Raw genomic sequence first — 18,856 nt, 5'->3', positions numbered from 1 at the left:
CACACAGTAGGAGTAGTTTAGGATGGGAGAGCTGCAGGGACGATTACTCTGCACTGTGGCAGTCGCACAAATAAGTTAGAGGAAGGCCTAAGCACATGACAGCTTGCAGTGCATGTGGGCTCTCTGCAGTGATGACTGGGTGTGCCGAACGCGCCCAGACCTGACAGCGTGTCGCTGGTCGTCGAGCATGTTCAATACTCAAAGAGTCAGAGAAAACTCGGACATATCGCCCAGATGGACCGAGTAAAAGGATACAGCGAAGCCCATGATGCTGCCGTACATACGTCTTACACAGCCATCCCTTTGAGGGGATCGAGCTGTGGAGGAGGACAAGGCTCACTAATACCAGGCGGGGGGTCCACCCCCCTGCTGCATATACCTGTGTGAGAGCTTCACACAGCCTGTGAGCCAAACGCTGTGTTTGTCAGAGGCTTACCCTGGAATAACATTTGTATTCTTTTATATTTGTTCCTTCAAGGGCCTAGGATTTGCCTAATGACTTGATTTTGCACCATATTAAAAGATTTTATTAAGGTTTCATGACTGATATGAGCGTGTGTGACATAGGCCTCTTTTATATGAACTCTTCTTATTATTATTAGAAGAACCAGGGGACGTAAATGATTATGACAATGTTTGATTTGATTAGGTGTGGCCCTGGACACCTAATGTCAACCTCTCTCACAGTGGCTGAAACACAGCTGGAACTATGAACATCAAAGTACACGTGGCAGTAACAGCGGCTGGATATTGTACCTGCTGGTTTGCACTCGTATATAGAACAGAACACACTGTAAATGTTGGGAGGTCAGACCAGAGATTTCACTTTGCTTTCACTTGTATTCATATTTAATGATTCTTCAAAGATATTACTGTTTGAGTGTACTAGTCAGCACTTTGTTTTTGTTTTATAGGTACAGTATATAAAAATGGTGCACTAGCTATAACCCTTGGCTAATAAACTGAATCTTTTCTTCTCTCCGGTATTCAGTGAGGGTGACGACTTTTCACTGATTGGGAGCTGAAAATGAAATTGTACTGCACATACGGCCAGTGCTGGAGTAGTTCTGAAGCTATTCTGATGTAACCCTGCTGGTAGGTGACAAAAGGTTTGTCTGAAAACAAGCAGATGTGGTGAAAAAAAGAATTAATTATAGCTGCTAAACGACAAACACTTAAGATAAATCTGAAGGTGTCGTCAAATTAAATTCCCTCTGCCTTGCAGAGACATCCCTGCCCTTTTCTTCCTTGTGGATTCCACATCTAAAACAGGGAAAACACTGCTGCTTCGCTGAGCTTTCACATATTTGTTATATTTGTCAAGAAAAGGAGCCCTTGTTTTCTGAGGCAATACTCCACGCTCTCCCTTCCAGTGACAGCCGGGGCTGGAGGTCAGCTCTGAGTTGCCACAGCCTCATTCTTGACCTCGGCTCCTGCCATTCCACAACATCCCCATCTACATCCGCAGGGCTGACAGAAACAACTTCAGCCTTATATTTCAGTAACACACGGGCCAAATGATAAACATGTAAACGGGAGAGAAAAGGGGAAAGGCCAGAAGTGAGCGCCTTTTGTTTCAGTGTGAGTGCGTTTATGTGTGTGTGTTTGTGTGCTTCACAGTGAAGGTGGCATGTTCCATTACCCGACCATGATTTAGCTCACTCTCAGGTAATAGTCAGCCCCGGCGAGGTCAGCAGAGGGCCAGCGGAGGAGAGGAGGAGTGTAGGGAGGGTTAAAGCAGGCGGTAAATAACAGAATAAGAATGGGATTAAAAGCCGAGGTGATGAAAAGAGCAAAACGGAGCGACGGAAAGAAAAGGAAAGAATTGGGCAGGCGTTACAAAGCGCCGGCGTTGATGGACATTTTGGCATGTTGGCAGGAGCGGTGCAGTTTGGGGTGGATGCGTGTGTGTTTGGGGCGGCCGTTTGCTTTTGTGACAACGACAGGCCAGGCTGGCCCAGCCGTCACTCCAGAAGCCTCAGTTGCACACAGCCACCTGTCCACTCCTATCAGCATTGCCTGTGTCCCTCTGTCTGGCCCCCACAAGCAGGACGGAGCGTGACGAGACGATGACAAAAACTGAGGAGGGGGAGCGGGGGGAGTGGCGGGACTGTGATGGGATGGACTAGAAAATAGCGAGAGCAAAGAGCTTTCCTGGGCGAGCTGCGTCGTGTGTGAATTTGTAGCGACAGGCCCGCCGCTCCTCACCAATACGTGGGATGACTGTCCACTAATGTCCTTCACTGTCCTCCGACTTTCGCAATGCGATCGGTTAGTCACAGCCTTGTCACTCACTGTTCTCATCATTTCACCATTTGGGTGTATTAGAAAGCCAATCCTGGACATCCAATCACACGCCTCGTCCTCCTCAGTTCACTTTCGCCTGAACTGAATCTCTCACTCTTATTGTGTGCGGGGCAAATGAATGATTCATATCTGAACAGCAGAGTCAACTTCAAATACACTCTGATAACCAAATGCACTGATGTATTCCGTGCAAAGACTAACATTTATTCTGCAGCATTTCCACAAGCACCTAATAGTCTTTACTTTATGTGAATTGTTTTACCTTTAAATGATGCATTTAGTTAAGGTATTCATGGTATATTTTCTGATGGCACACATTATGTAGAAGTCCCTCGACGCCTCCTTTCTGCAGCCTCAGAGAACGAAACAACACAGACTGCAGCCATTGCTTTGTTCTTTTTCTCACAAGGTTACACTTTTCAGTTTAAGATACATGGAGTATTGGTCATCATGAAAAAAAAAAGTTTCAGAATTTAAAAATTGCCATATTTTAAAGATTTAATAATAAAAAAATAATTATAAATATAATCAAGTAATCCTTGACAATGTAACTATAATCTAGTTAGACATTATTTCCAAATGTAATCGGGCCTGAAAAGCTTTGCTATTCCCTTTGCTTTCCTCTGACTTACACCAGATGACCTTCAGGACTTTTTTGTGTATGCTCATGTGAATACAATGTACCACTGTTTTTCACACCTTTAAGATGGGTCTATATACAGTCTGCTCACTCAAAAAGCTGCGTACACACACACACACACACACACACACACACACACACACACATTTTAGGATGTGTGGCCGGAGAGGTGTGTATTTCTCTCAGGAGCGGCTAAAGGAAAGGCAAAGGGTGTTCTCCTCCCATCCGTGACAGATTTAGTCATAAATCTGCTGGATTAATACACAGCCTCCCAAGGACTCTCGTGGTGTGTGTTGTTGAAACACAGGAGTCACTTAAAGCCAGACTCAAGGCACTATTTGTCTTCGGCTCTCTTCCCCATCACGGTTATTGATGTCACAAACGCACGCGCGATCATGCACGCACGCACACACACACAAAGGAGAGTGAAAAATGGACAAAGGGTAAATGAGAGGAAAATGAAATGGAATTTGGTAAATGCCTTGTTTCAAAGGAGCTATTAAAATGTGAGGATTTCTGTGTGATAAATTTGCTTTTTCTAGTGGACAAATCTAAACTTACTTTGAAGAACTGCAGTTCTAATTCATATCCATTATAGAATATGTAACTTTTACTCATCTGGAGCAGTTGTTTCAATTTGAGAATGTGTTGCGTTTCTTTATTCTATGGCACAAAGGCTTGTAAACATAATCAGTGAGCCTTTTCTTTCTTCCCGTCCTTTTTTTTATTGCTAGCTGTCTAATTGACCTCCCGGGGGAAAAGGCTTTACTGTCACTCTCCATCGCTGTCCTCATCCTACAGGGAAATAAACTATCGGCATGCGTCCTCTTTTCTGCCGTTAAAGATGCCCCCCGAACACATACGCTTCTCTTTGTATGGAAATAGAGGTCCAAGCATGCAGTTTCTGGCCACCGCACTATTGTCATTCCAGGTAGATCTGTTTAGTTTATTTTCGCGTCCAACTGGCTTCCCAGAGGGAGCCCGAATCTCTAGACATTAACGCAGCACACAGCACCATGAGCGGAGAACGCGGCATTGAGTTAATTTCAACTCATTTCCATCTTATTTCTGAAGAAGAAAAAAAATGGTGTGTTTGACTGGAGGTGAGTGCGAGTTAATGCATTTGCCCCCAAGAGGCCTCTGAAAAGCCTGAAACAAAAACTTAAATCCCCTGATGGAATCAGACTTGTACCCTTCACCCTTAAGGTGCTTCACATGAGCCAGATTGACTGAAACAGTGTGACTGCAGAGGGTTTTGTCTCAGTTAACACAAATATGCTGCATATACTGTAGTTCCTCTCCTCAGTCATTAACCGCTGTGTAAAGTTCACACCTCTTGAGTTTAATCGGTTAAATGCAGTGTTTCATGTGATGCTTTTACTATAATGAGCACAATTAACTATTTTCCTGTTTGTTATTTGAACAAAAATGACTATTACTAGCCGCTTCCAGCTGTGCAGACTCCAGCTGTGGACAGTTATAGACTGTATAGAGCCCAGACCTAATGGCTGTGATGCTGAAAAGTAAAAAACATTGCGGCTTAGAGTCGCAATCTCATAATCACAACTTATCTTTATGACAGATGTGAAGGCTCTCCATCGCTGCATCCTCCGCAAAAGAGGCAAATGCCGCATTATAAAGCAGGGAGCACAACACAGGCGCTGCTCTGGATGAGCTCATGCTGCCAGGAAGCTGGAGACAGTATATGCCCGTGTGAATTTTTGATGTGTGTGATTGATGTGAGGCAGCGTGGCTTCAACTTGGTGTTGCTGATGTGTTTTGAAGGCTCTCTTTGTCAGTGGATAAGCAGTGTGGTAACATGAGTGGCATCACACTGACTCAGCCTACTGATTGTATGACTTCAACCCCGAGGCTCACTCGCCCTGCCTCAAGACAGTTCATCAAGTATTTATACAAAGCAGGCGAAGATCAAGATTCTCTCGGCCCTGTCCTCCACAGTCAGTCGTCCCTCAGCTTTGTCTTCAGGTGGTTTCACCTTTTCCTCTGTTTGCAGCTGCTTTGGTAGACAGCGTACTGAACACCGCCCATGAGCCCATTAAGCCCTTGTGCGCGACAAAATTCAAAGCTATAATTCACAACATGCCTGAAATTGCAGGCCTGACAGTGCCTGTCCCACTGAATCAGCGCTCAGATGAACGAGAGGTCTCGAGATGTCAGCGACATAATAAACAGGGCTTTGGCCTGTAGCCCCTTTTCTTCCACAAGCCTGAGGCCCCGGGGCAGGGCCAAGCCTAGTCCCTGTCTAAGACGCACGACTCCTATTGATCCAGCGAGGGATTGATGTTCTCCAGCGGCTGATTTAGCACCCCCATTGGCCCCCTTGCCTTTCCTAAAAGGTTGGGCTGAGCGAAGCATGCGGCTGCTGCTCTGTGTAGGTTAGCTCCTACTTTTCTTCCTCTCCTCCCCCTCACTTTCAGTCTCGTGCCTCTCCGGGCTTTGTCATTTTGTATGTTTTATTGCGGTGTTGTTTTTCAGCCCTGCCACAGTGAAGGAACAGTGCTTTGTCTCAGTGCAGAAAGTCTTATTGTAACTTTGGGAGAAGTATGGTAATGGACTCTCTTTCTTACTTTCTTCGACTGATCTCACCTCTGCACTTTTCCTTTATTGGTTCACACTTTTGGCGCACCCATTCTCTACTCTTCAGTGAAATATTTAGTATCATACTTATTTATTTTTACTATTTTTTTACTAGTTGCTTAACAGATGGGAAATTCATCATGCATTATTTCACAAGCATTCAGTTCATGTCAGTGTTTGCACAGCACAACTGTATGTGTTGTATTCTGTTATGCTGCTGATCACAAAGCCAAGCGGGATTTCTCTCACTGTTGCATAAGCCCGCAGGGGCACATGCATATCTCTCAGTCTACCAGGTCGGTGTGATGGGCAGATGTTCTGGTTGAGCCCTTAGATGGTTTGTTGCGTTTAGCTCTGCTTTGGTTGCTCTGCTTTGACCTCGCTGTCTGAATACAGAGGGAGAATTGGGGAGTCGGTGTTTGCAGAGACAGCGAGAGGTTCGGGGGACAATGCGAGAGAGAAAGGTGAGGTAGAGAGATGATTCCTCCAGCCCATCGCTCTTGTCATGAGAGCAGTGTTGCAGAGTAGAGGAGAAGGGGAGGGGCAATGTTAATGTGCACTGTATCATTCATAACAGTAATACTGGCATCACTTGCTGCTAAATAGCATCATTTGTCAGTGAAAGGGCTTGGTGCCACAGTGTTAAAGATAAGGACTAGAAGGATACCTACACTATACACACATGCGCACACCATACTGTATGCTATACTTGTGAGGAATGGTTGTGATTATGACAATGGTTTAACCTAACTTTAACCCTCAACACTTTGTGTTTTTACTTCTATTCTAATCTAATTGTAATCTTCCCTCAACCAAAAACTAATATTTACCTAATTATGAGATTCATTTATGCCTCTACTCTAAATACATCCCAGTAAGAGGAAACAAAATGTTAGTCTGCTGGTCTCACCCTCCTCAAACCGTTGTGGAGTCCAAACCATATTCAAATCCACGTTTTATAATGCCATTAAAATCTGCTGAGCAGTCAAATTCCCTCATTTTCGACCATTGCATATTTTTACACTGTGGCTACTGGACAGAAGTGTTTGACTTGCTCCATATCTCCATCTTTAAATGCAAAACAAGTTCTCTTTATTTTTTTGGCTACCTAATCACATCCATTTAACAAAGCATGTTGCTGAGGGCAAGCTTAAAAACCGATGAATGCAATGAAACACAAGCTGAGAAATGAAGAGAAATTAAAGCAAAATCATATTTTAAGATGAACAACTGCACAGTGTGGACACATTCTAGACATGGACAGATATGGACATATTCTAGCCTCTAGTTCAGTACATATGCCAGTTCTTCATACTTTAATCTAACCCATATGCTTAATGGGTCGGTCCTAGTTTCCTTCTTTTATCCAGAGAAGGAGTTAATCTTCCACAAGACTGTGACTCTCATACATAGTCTTAGTCTCAAATGATTTGTTATCAGTCATTTGTTATCCTTCACTCGAGTGTACGTCTACCCACATGGAGCAGACAATTCCTCCACAGTCGAGAGGGCTGGAAGAAGGCGAAAAAAAAAAATCCCATATTATTGATGACTACGAGGTAAAATGCTTAATTTGCACCGTCTTCAACCAAATTATAACTCACATTGAAAGCAGCTGAATTTGCATAAATCTCATTAGACGCAATGAGAGGGGTTCATAAATCGTTATATTAATTAGTCATTTTTGCCACCCTTTCATAGGAAAATGGGGTGTATTAATAAAACGAGAGGGGTGTGTGATTGTGAAGCCTAATTGGTCGTTGTGTTAAGCATTTTGGTGCGCAAGTGACAGGCTTGATTTAGTTTGGCTTCACCTTTATTGTCTGATAGAGTACCTGCGGGGAGGGAGAGAGGATGAGTCTGTGTGTGTGTGTGCATGTGTGTGTATGTGTGTGTGTGTGTGTGTGTGTGTGTCATTGAATGTGTGTTTGATCTGTATGTTTACTCTTCCGTCCATGCGCTCATATTCAATACCCTCTTATTTCTGTTTACAGTGAACGGTGGAGTTTGAAGCTTATCCCAGCATGCATTGAGTGAAGTCAGGACCACAGGGCAAACAGAGAGAAGCACTTTGTAAAGTACATCTTTGGACCTCAGTGAGGAAGGTCTTGTTATTGAGTTTTGGGTTTGTTAATGGAACGAGAGAAAATGAGTGTATAAGCGGAGTTGCACTGGTGTTGGAGCAGGTGAAGGTGTTTCGTGTTTCTAACTTTTCGAGCCCACCTCCACAGGACTACAGTTCAGCACCATGGACAGCGTCCAATCCCTACTGGAAGTCCTTGTTCCTGAATAATGTAAAGCCGAGTGCAACACGTGGTTCTGTCAGATTCCACAACAAAGGGTCCGGGTGGGGGATGAATGCAGTTTTTCTTGACTTGGATGTACTTCTAAAAGTGTTTGTGTGTGTTCTGTGAATGGATAGAGAACATTATACATATTCATAACCACTGGGGTCCATTGCTTGTGACTGACATCAGCACACCCTCCCCTTCAGCCTGCCACGGCACCCTTCCCGTGCAGTTTCACCCTGGACAGTAATGAGCCTTGTTCCTCTTGGCTGAGGGGTCCTGATGCTGTCCTCCGTGCCCCTCAGAACCTCACCCTTGGCCTTTTTGACCCGTCCGTTCAGCATGGTGGGATACCCGGCCTGATGGCGCTCCACCTCTGGGTTTGATTAGCCAGCCTGTCTGAGCCCTGGTGTCTGCGATGAATGAAGCTTGTGAACCACTGCAGCTCCAATTAAAAACCCTTTGCTCTTCTAGCTACATGCTAGTGCGTTTATGTGTGCTCCGTGTGTGTATGCATGTATTTAGTGGACCTTTGAATAATTCTAACACAAACAGTCTAACAGTGACATTTGACAGGTAACAATAAAGTTCCTATACAAACATAAGGAAAACAAATGCAATGAAATGGGTTTTTATACAAATCCTTTCATGTGGCTCAGTAGGCATGATGGGACATTTTTATTTCTTTCTTAAATTGATGAATACACGGTCACATGACCAATCAAAAATCTTGTTACACCTCTGACGTTTGAATGTCTGTCCGGCAGGTTCGTCAGTGGCCCAGCTGAAGGCAACTGACCCTGAGGGGGAACCCCTCCTGTATGGAGTTTCAGGAGAAGAGGCCATGAGGTATTTTTCCGTGAACAAAGACACCGGCGTGGTCTGGCTTCGACAGCAGCTCGACCGCGAGGTACGGTCACCGAACAAACGCACGCACCGACCAAGTGCCGCACACAGGCTGACGCATTACCAAAGCAAATGCACTATAGACAAGAAAAGACACTCAGGGCAATTTTGAAAATAGGAAATGGAGTGTAAATTATCAAATGATGAAAGAGCGGCGGAAAGTGCAACGCTCTTCAGCAAGGGTGCGTGAAAAAGAAAGGTTGTGAGTTCAGGGTTCATTTCTATGTCTTGTCACGCTTTTTCACACGGCTCTTTTTGCGCTACGTGCCCATGCAAAGTTTATGCTGACGTCCGCCTCTGTCTCCACCAGGCCAAGTCGGAGATGCAGGTCGAATTCTACGTGAGTGACATTCAAGAGGTAAGAGACAGATTTGCACTGTGATCACAGTTATGACACCTCCTGTCACGCACTGACATCTGGATATAGCCTGACCACATGCCACGTAGAGGCCCTCTCCCTCAATCTGTATCCCTTTCAGTCTCTCGCTTTCATTCTCACCCTTATTTCTCCCTTTCTCACATATAATCATTCTGACACCTGTCTCACTCAACGCAGTTTAGTTGCTGAAACACACTGACGTTCAACCTACTCTCCCCCGCGGGTAATCTATCACACACTCGCCCTGTTTTCTTTCACTCTCAATCCTGGCTTGGTGTGGCTAATGCACATTTTCAGTGACTACAGTTCTCTGACAAGTAACGTGTGGAGGTGGCTTTGGAACAGTTTTACCAAGGTGTTTCCTCCCTCAGGTGGTCAAAGACACAGTAAACATCCAGATTGGAGACGTGAATGATAATGCGCCAATCTTCCACGGGCAGCCTTACACCGTTCATATCCCAGAGGTAAGGCTGACGGAAGGTGAAAATAAATATGAAAATATGTGGACCGTTGCTATCTGATGTATTCTTTTGTGAGCATCAAAGCGATGATGTCAGCAGAAAAGCGTCTTCACAAACACGTACTAGAAGAAGTGTTTTAGCCAGCAAACGTTTCAATTTAAGAAAAGGTGAGGAAACATGTATGAAATTTATCGCAGTGTTATGTTTATTGTAACAGTGGTAACTGCATGGTGTCTGCGTCCAACTTAAGGCGCTCATCAACTGTTCATGGTGCTTTGCAGTCGCTGCTGCCCTGGAAATAGCTGGTGTTTTGCTACACCTGTGATCTTCCCAAGATTTGAGGAGTCGTCCTCTGGCTCATGTTTAGAGAGCATGCACAGCCTCCTTTGTAGGGAAGAAAAACACTCGCTGCAGCGGAGACCTCAATCTCTTTTCTCCTCTCCGCTCCTCTCGCTTCTCTGTCCTCTCCCTGAATCTGCTATACACCTCCCTTCTCAGCTCTCACTTCTTCCCATCTTTCTCCCTCCTCTTTGCCCTCTCCCTCATCTAATCCTTGATAGAAGTAATTGCCAGAGTGGAGTGGAGGACTTCAAACAGGGGGCTGAAATCCACACACACAAACACACACACACATCCACATATCTTGTTGTGTTGATATTGAGCACATACCCCTTTCTGAGTCTTCACCAAATCTTCAAAGCCACTGGCTTTTTCTCTCCCCAATCCATAAAGTCAGGCAAATAAATGGGAGAAAGAAGGACTGTTTAGACGAGGCTGTTTAGACCACCCACCAGGGAAGGTTCTCTCAGGCCAATGTAACTGCTGCTCAGTTGTGTGGGACTCACTTATAGTCCACATACAGACTTTCCAAGCTCTGCAAACAATAGGCTTCAGTTTAGCCTCCGGAAAGCCATTAAACAGAGCTGTGTTTGACCCTCAGTCGCTCACATATTGTTCGCTCCCTTGCATCACTCAGTGAATTACTGCTTATGTCAGCCCTGCCCTCCTAGTGCTTACGAAATTGAAACTTTTTTTTATTTGAGGCAATGGGATGTGGCGATGGATCAGACTCCTTAAAACAGACGCAGCAGTTAGTCTAATTTCATTTCTTGCCATTGAAAATAGCTGAAGCCTGTAATGATGAGACATAAATGAGTCGAAATAGAAAAACAAAAAAACGTACATGTGAGGCGGCTGCAGCTGGATTGTGTTTTATGAGAAATTCTTTGATAAACGAGACAGAAAATGTGTTCATATGTGTGTTGCAATAACGACGCAGCCCTCAGTTCGAGTTTTGGGAAATGTGTCCATTCAGGAATCAGTTCCTTCCTCGTTGGTCCCTGTTTCCTCTGCCCCTTTCTCCACCTTATCTTGTTTTCCCACAACTTTCATTACCTGCATTTTTATGGCCTCATTACCTCTGCGACCCTAACTGACCTCTAGCGGGCGAAGCAAACATGCTGCGACACCACTCCATCATGCTGTCACTCACCGGACATGCCAGGTTAGAGCGCCGTCAGCACTACCAGACAGTGCTGCTGAACTTTCGCAGGAAAAGATGAGAGAGGGAGATGGATGTGGAGGATGACACTCGAAGTAAAGGTAAAGGAGAAGTGACGGCAGAAAGACGAAGGCTTCAAATGGAGAGATTTAACGCAGGCAAAGTGACACAGAATACCAAACAGACTGTCAAAAGCCGAAAGAAAACAATACAAAGTGCTTCAGGGTTGTTGAAACAGAAGAATAGTTAGGGAGGGGGCCTATAATGAGGTGGGCCTGACGCAGCTCAGCGGTGAGCAGATGAAGCAATGTGAGTGGCAAGGTGAGCAGTGCAGTCGGGAGAGTGGGGGAGAGTGTGTGTAAATGTCGTTTTAATTTGTAGAGCCATAAAGAGGGTGAAGGGGAGCAGGTGGGCTGCTAGCATTCCCTCTGTCAGTGCTAATGAGCTGGCCAGATTTACAGCATCCACACGCTCAGGCAGCCAGCAGCAGAGACCGGCTACAAGGAGCGGCCGCGATCACCAGAAATAATGTTTTGATACAACAGCAGATGGGCCACAACCCAAATCCATTATTGGATGAGATGATGGAGTGAGCCCGCAACATACTGAGGAGTGCTTTTCACATTCCCTGAGCACGACAGGTAGCCCTCTGCACGTGTGCATCTGTGGCGTAGAGAGCTGCCGTCTGAGCGGCCGCGGGACCGTCCGTGTCTGCCGGCCTTCTGCAGAAACACACACACACACACACACACCTCCCACCAGCTGTGTGACCCTCACACTCCCCCGCTGGGAGTCGGTCTCTCTCTGTCAGTGCCACTGTGATAATATCAAATGCCAATGCTAACAGCTTCTCTGACTGTGCCCAGTGTGCGCCATCTCCTGCGGTTCCATACGCTGCCCCTGACCACAAACAGTTTTCTCCCGTCGCCTGCGCTCCTCTGCTTTCTTTCTCTGCCCCAAATGCCTGTTTCTCAGCCGATGGTCCGTCCCTCGCACATCAATATGCACAAAACACATTATCTTCACGCCATACACATTCACCTCACGTATTTATTCATACTTTACATATATTGTCCACACTTAGTGATGTGTAACTTTGTTAAAGTTTGGCTTATTTTTTGGGCGAGCCCCTTCACTTTTAGGATTTCAGAATTTGAATACCATTTCTATTTCATCCTCTTGCTAACGCTCACAATCATCCCTACCTACAGTGCGGCGCGGCGCAGCGGAATCCTGCCTCCGATAAGGCAGCAATGATGCACACAAGATTGTATAGCCGACTTCAGACGGCCGCAGTAATGCGGCACGTGGATGGATTAAATGTATTGGCAAGCAGGCAGACAAGCAAGAGGCTCCAGGTGATAGATATCCAAACTTTATCTGTTTACTGTCTCTCAGGTATGTCAGGCAGGTGAACAAATCCCTCCTCATCCTCTATTTTCTATCAGCCATATCTCAATGTCCCTCTCTAACCTACAGTAAGCTATGATGAACTAAGGCTGATGTTATAGAACCTATCTGCCCAAGGTGGGAACCTCTCAGGTGAAAGTCAGACATCTGAAGGAGAAAAGCCCTTCGGTCTGGTTTCTGTATGTGGTTTGTTTTTTAAGAGAACTCCTCAGTTGACGCTGAATCAGAAACCTGAGGTTATTTGTTCCTAAAGCAATGTTGAGATGCCCACAACAAAAATGCAGCTCTTAGCCTCTGTTTTATTCTGATTGCTGATTAATCAGTGACTTCTTTAAGTTGGGATAATAGTGTGTTTGGGAAGAAGCTCAACTGCTCAAAGGCGTTATGACAACAGTCGTGTGGAGGAGAGGAATTCAAACCAGCACCATTTCAGCCCCCAACTTTTGGCTCCTACTTCCTCCAAGCAATTTTGAGTTGAATAGCATGACAGCATTTCACGCACACACACACACACACAAATGCACACACATTTTAGATAATATTGGCAGAGGGTGTTTGAGAGCTCCTATTACGCCTGTGAATGAGCTGTTTAGTGCTTGATGTGGGCTCTGGCAGCAAAACAGAGGCACCTGTTATTTGATGTGCCCTCTGTCGCTGTCAGGTAGAACATAGATGAATCTGTTACATTCCTTTCTTCTTTGCCTTTGTTCAGCTCTGAAAGCTGAAATTCAATCCCTAATCTTTTATCGCCTTCTGCCCTGAACCTTTTTCAGGTGACAGCATCCGAAGGTAATTTGTTTACCAGGTTACAAACAAATATTTCAGCTCTAAAGCAGCACCTACAGTGCACAGATGACTAATGTCTTTGCAGTTGCAAGGCTCGCCGGGAACTTAAAAGAAACGAGCCTCATTTGGAGCGGAATGCATTTATTTTGAAATTACCGTCGTAAAATATGCGTGACTTAACTTCCACGTGCACACGAGCCAACAAACATGCATTCGTTATTAAACAACGCGCGCACACAAACACACACGCCGCCTCCTAGAAGTTGGATTTAGCCCGTAATGATTTCAGTATCATCGCTCCTGGTCTCTCCTGTAGTGTAATTGAATCCAGTGGTTACTGAGCTGAGTGGTGGCTGGTTGACAGGCGCAGGCCTCAAAGAGAATTCTGCCTGACACTAAGACCCTGAGCCCCGTGGGGAGGGATGGGAGGATTTAGGGAGAAAGAGAAAAAAATGGATAAAGTGAGAAGGTTAAATGGGAAGCAGTCAATATTTCACTCACCTCAGGCTCCTTTTATAACTTTCTCCTCCACAGATTCTAAGCAAAAGTTTCTCAAAACCGTATCCTCATTCTGCTGTTCCTCTGCATCAGATCTGTTACACTGACGAATGAAATCGTGGATCCAGTTAAAAAGAAAGTGTTGATACAGTAAACTCTTGGGAGGTTTGTTTTTTTTTTTTTTAGCTCTTTCTCCATCTGTCCATATGATTATGTCTGACAGCACTGATTAGAACACAGCGCATGATCATCCTCTACAAACTAATCGAACTCCTACACCAACTCCTGTTTTTTTATATATATATATACAACGCAAATGCAGTACATATGGCCAGTTTATCTGCAGGCCCAGGATGTTTTACCAGCTGCTTGTTCGCACATTTCATGCAGAAAGAGTCCCCTAATTTCAGCCTGCATTTCACTGATGGGGTTTGTTTAGTGCGTGTCGGGGGGTGTAATTTTCCCTGTGCAGATATTCATACTATGCAATCCCGCGTTCACGTGTGAATAGCATGTTCTTGAAGGAGTGAGCGCAGTCACTCACTTCCACGAACGATGATTCATTTGAAGCCTTCAGTAAGCCTTTCAGGGCAAATGGCCGCCTAAGTGAGTTGTCAGAGAGGATGTCGTGCCTGTGGAGCCATTTTTACGCGCATCCTTTCCAGTCCAGGGGTTAACGGAACAAATACTGCCCGGGCATCGCATACGCCGCCACTCGTGAAGGTAAATCACCTCCTCTTCCTCTCTTTATCTCTCTGTCATTTACTTTATGCCGCTGAGCATGAAGAGCACCTTGATTTGCGTGCCACGCAGCGATGGGCGCAGATTTGTCTGTCAAAAAAAGGGAAGGCTCGTGTTTGTGAGTGACCGTCGAAAAGTGTATTTCTGAGACAGAGAGAGAGAGACGGGGGGAGAGAAGGAGACAGGAGTGAGGGAAGAAAGGTGGGAGAACACGAGGAAAGACTGAGTGAGAGGGGCAAGATTGAAGGGAGAGAGAGAGAGAACGGCTTGCACTCCCAAAAGCCATTAAAGTTTGATTCACCCACTCCCCGCTCTTTGAATAAATCAACCTGTCATTCCCTCTCTCCCTTCCTTTCAAGCGCGTGGGTCCCACCCCTCCATCCCCACCCCCACCCTGCTTTCGGTGTACCCCCTCACCCCCCCAACACTCACTTGGCAGAATTGTGAATTCCGACAAGGTTTTGCCAACACGGAAGACAGTCGTGCATCTTGTCAGCCCCTTCATATTTCGCAGCCACTTGTGTGTTTGTGTTTAAGTTTGTTTGTGTGGGAGAGCGAGAGACAGAAAGGCAGGGTGCTCGCTCCCGAGGCTCTCTGCGGTGCCTATGATATGGGAACAATACTCTGCTACAAGTCGTGCCTTCAGCCTCACCAGGGCTCCGTTTGGCATTATGCAAATTCCTCAACGATTCCCTCTGTCTTCTGCTGCGTCTCAATATGCACCTCCCTCCCCGTTCGTCTGTTTTTTCCCCTCACTGTTCCTCCGACCGTCGCAGGATTTTCCTTAATAGAGCTTTATTGCCTTTCCAATTTGCTCAAATCTGTTTTGGCCGTCACTTCCACAATTGAGGAGGTAGAGAGAGAGGAGCATTAAAAAAAAAAAAAGATGCATTATAGAGAAGCATGGAAAGAAACAGTTGCTATCAACAGTTTCCGCTCTTTGTTGTTGGTATTTTTCTGTGTGCAGGCCAGTATAACACAACACAGTATTAGGGCTCATTGTTCCTGTAAGCATGTATAGTGAGACATACATGTAAAAAAAAAAGCTTGCTGTAGAGTAAGATATGATGAACTCCACTCACACCTTTGTCTCACTTCTACACAAAGCATGCCCGACTATGTCTAGGACCACTTTTCAGTTTACACCTCAGATCCCAGGTTTTACAGAGCTATGTTACAGCAGGCATACATGACAACCACAACCAACACCTCTCAAACTAATTAAGATGACAACCAGATGTTGAAGCTCCAACCTACAGCCCATCTTTATCAAATCTCTGCTGTGTTTTCAGGTTGTCATTTTTGTCAGTCTGATGCTGTCTGGTAGGGTCTCGTTTGACACTTCCTCTTATAGAACAAACCAGCCTCCTGACGCCACATGCTGATAGGACAGAGGATGGCGATATTGGTTGGTCTTTCATGGTTCTCAGGAAGACATCACAACTGCTGGATGTTTTTCTGAACTGTACTCTGGTGCTACCTCAAGCCCATACACATGCACAGAGATCAAATGGGCAGATGACCGTGATATTTATGAGGCGTTCATGCCCCCCAGAGGTTTAACCATCGACATTTTGGACACTTCATGGACTTCTCTTCTGGTGTGGCACTAAGCCCAAAATGTCAGCTTTGCATGAGACACATATCTCGCAGTTTAACAGGCTGATTGCAAAGAGATCCACCCTGCACATTTATGCTCCTTGGGGGCTGAACCAGGTGGAGTTAAATAGCACCATCATCATATTTTATATTGTGGCTCAACTACTGGTAAGACTAGAACAGGAATTCTTCATATATCATAAATTCACCAATGGTCCAACACCATAGTGGCTGCAAGCAGGGCTTTCAACCTTCAGTATAGTTTTCTCTGTTGGATTTCCTGACTAAATCTTTGAACAGACAGTACAACATACTGGAATCTTCTTTCATTGCAACCACTGTGAGACTCTCCTCCTTCCTGGAAGAAGTGATGTACAAAATATTATGTCTAGGTATTTTCTTATTTTTGACAACATAATGACATCTGATGATTTATGTATTTTTCAGATAGAAGCAACACTGCAGTGACCTGTCCTGATACAAAATTGCTTCACAGCTTTCATTTAAATTGGCCCATATGTGCCTCTTGTTTTCCCATCACAGCTCTCTGTCTTACCGTGGCAGCGCGCAGGTTTTATATCAGTGTTTAGTGTACACAACTTTCACAATGATTTTTATTCTAATGCTCACAGAGAGAAACCCGGCAAAGCCGAGCCTGCTCCTGACTGAATAATGAACGTTCTGAAAATCTGGATGAGGAAAGTAAGAAAACAGATAATGAGTTATTTGAGTTCGTGTGGTCCACCATGGTGAAAAAGAAATCAGTATGAAGTGTGGGACAGTGCAACTGAGTGCCCAAAGAAGAAAGTGCCCTTTGTTTTGAAGGTCCTGCATTAGCAAAGAAAGCAAATTCATTGCATCTGTAGTGAAAAAAGAGAAGAGTTATTCACAGTAATACAGCAGAACATACAAAGATTGTAAATCTATCGTCAACTGCAGGAGTTTGGCAGGTTTTTAACTCTTTTCAGTTGCTACAACTATGGACCAGATAAACGTAGATGAGATGAGATTCTTTTATGTGCTTGAAAAACAGAGACGTCATCGTTATTCCTCCGTTCTTCCTCTTAAGTAAGCAAAGTCTGTTTTCCCTGCAGTCACTGACTAACACTGAGACCAGCAGCTGTCACCGAGGTCCCCCTCAAGTGAAACCCTTTTCGCCCCCAACCGTCTTCCCCTCCAACTCCTTCTTACCTCCCTTGTGCGGCGTCCCCAACATAAATGCTTTGATGTATAATTGAGTCGTGTGCTCGACCGCTCCTCTCCCCCTTTGTCCCACTCTTTTCTCAACCCCCCACCCCCCGCAAGGACCTGGCTTATAGGAAAGGTAAGTTAAAGAGGAGAGGAGAAAGCAAGCAAGAGAGGGAAGGAAATTGAGACATCGCTTATAAGAGAGGTTTTGGCAGGGGAGAGGCTATTGGATTGTAATACAGCTACTTTATAAGAAAAGTGTGAGGCACCTAAGAGCCAATACTAATACAAACCTGAGGCGAAATTTCAGGAGTGGCTACAAATGAATCAATAAAATGCTATTACGAAATGTTGTTGCATGGGCAAAAGGGACTGAGACAGTGGAGGACACAGACAGTCCTCAACACTCCTCTTGTTGAGAGCTCCATGACTGTCACAACATGTCTCTTCAACAAGATGGGAGTTAATTTGACAACGTCACATTCTACTAATTGAGATAAAGAGGGAGATGAAAGGGGAGTGAAATGATGGAAATAACAGGTTGGGATATTTGCTTTGATGTAGGAAGTACCAAATGCCATGTAATGATCACTTTGTACAGGAGATGATTATACACATTGCCATTCTGCATTCGAGTCATTAATGCTGCCAGAGGTTTTTAGAGATCTATCATCATACGATATGCAACCAGCTAAAACGTGTAAACCCTGGGTGCCTTTTGCTGTAATAAACTGAGAGTACAAGTGTTTTTGTCTCGTTCACGTCCGTCTTCTTCCGTCATGCAGTACTTTCCTTTGCTTGCTTGTCTGTCTGTCCCCACTCTTCTCTGCTGCAGCGCTACATGAAGTGATTGCAAACGGACCCCAGCAGTGCCGCGTTTGTTTTTCTGCACAGAAACTCAGTCTGTTCAGATCTGTTTGTCTTTCTGTATGTGACTCTCATGTTTACTTCACTTCATTTCATTGCATTGTCTCTCATTTGTCAATTGCCCGACCGATGCCAAAACTTTGGACTTGAATGTAAAGCTGAAACTAATGAGATTGTCTGCTTGTGTTTGGTTTGGTTTTGACATCGTATCATGAAAGGAAACATCTTTTTTTTTGTATTTGTAGTTGTATTCAGTACAGTACGGTGAGGGAAAATGTGCTTTACTGGCATAGCAAAATGTTTTCTGCGCCGAAGAATGTCATCATAAGATATCAGCTGAGATAATACTTTTGATCAGAACAGATGGCTCCTTAAATGCTGCAAAGAAATACTTCCTCAGGAGTAGATTCAAGCGTTTAGGCAGATTGATGTGTGAGGATTGAAATTACACATTTTTATTCTAATAGCTCATAATTTATAGCAGGCTGTTATGTCTGCATACCACCTCCGCTTATTTCTCTCTCTCCTGCTTAGGTATTGAAAATAAAAAGCCTGCATACTAATGCATGCCTCAGTGTACCACGTTATTTTGCCCATCGAACACCCCGTCTCCTATTAGAGTTCCTTTGCTGGTAAGCAGACAGAGGCATATTAATGCTCTGGCTGTCTGGTCCCGCTGAAAGTCTG

At 44.9% G+C, this 18,856-nt stretch overlaps 1 protein-coding gene across 2 annotated transcripts in view; it reads left to right on the top strand.

The window, feature by feature from the left end:
• cdh23 (cadherin-related 23) overlaps positions 1-18,856 on the top strand; it is a 141,826-nt gene that overhangs the window by 16,540 nt on the left and 106,430 nt on the right. For both annotated transcript variants that reach the window (XM_041947075.1, XM_041947076.1), the window contains exons 3-5: positions 8,601-8,743; positions 9,050-9,097; positions 9,490-9,582. In XM_041947075.1, the coding sequence (XP_041803009.1) occupies positions 8,601-8,743; positions 9,050-9,097; positions 9,490-9,582 (284 nt within the window). The remainder of the gene's footprint in view (positions 1-8,600; positions 8,744-9,049; positions 9,098-9,489; positions 9,583-18,856) is intronic.

Source organism: Chelmon rostratus, chromosome 11 (assembly GCF_017976325.1).
Source record: "Chelmon rostratus isolate fCheRos1 chromosome 11, fCheRos1.pri, whole genome shotgun sequence".
Lineage (NCBI taxonomy): Eukaryota > Metazoa > Chordata > Actinopteri > Chaetodontiformes > Chaetodontidae > Chelmon > Chelmon rostratus.
The sequence above is the reverse complement of the archived record's forward strand: the minus strand, read 5'-3'. Positions and strand labels throughout refer to the sequence as shown.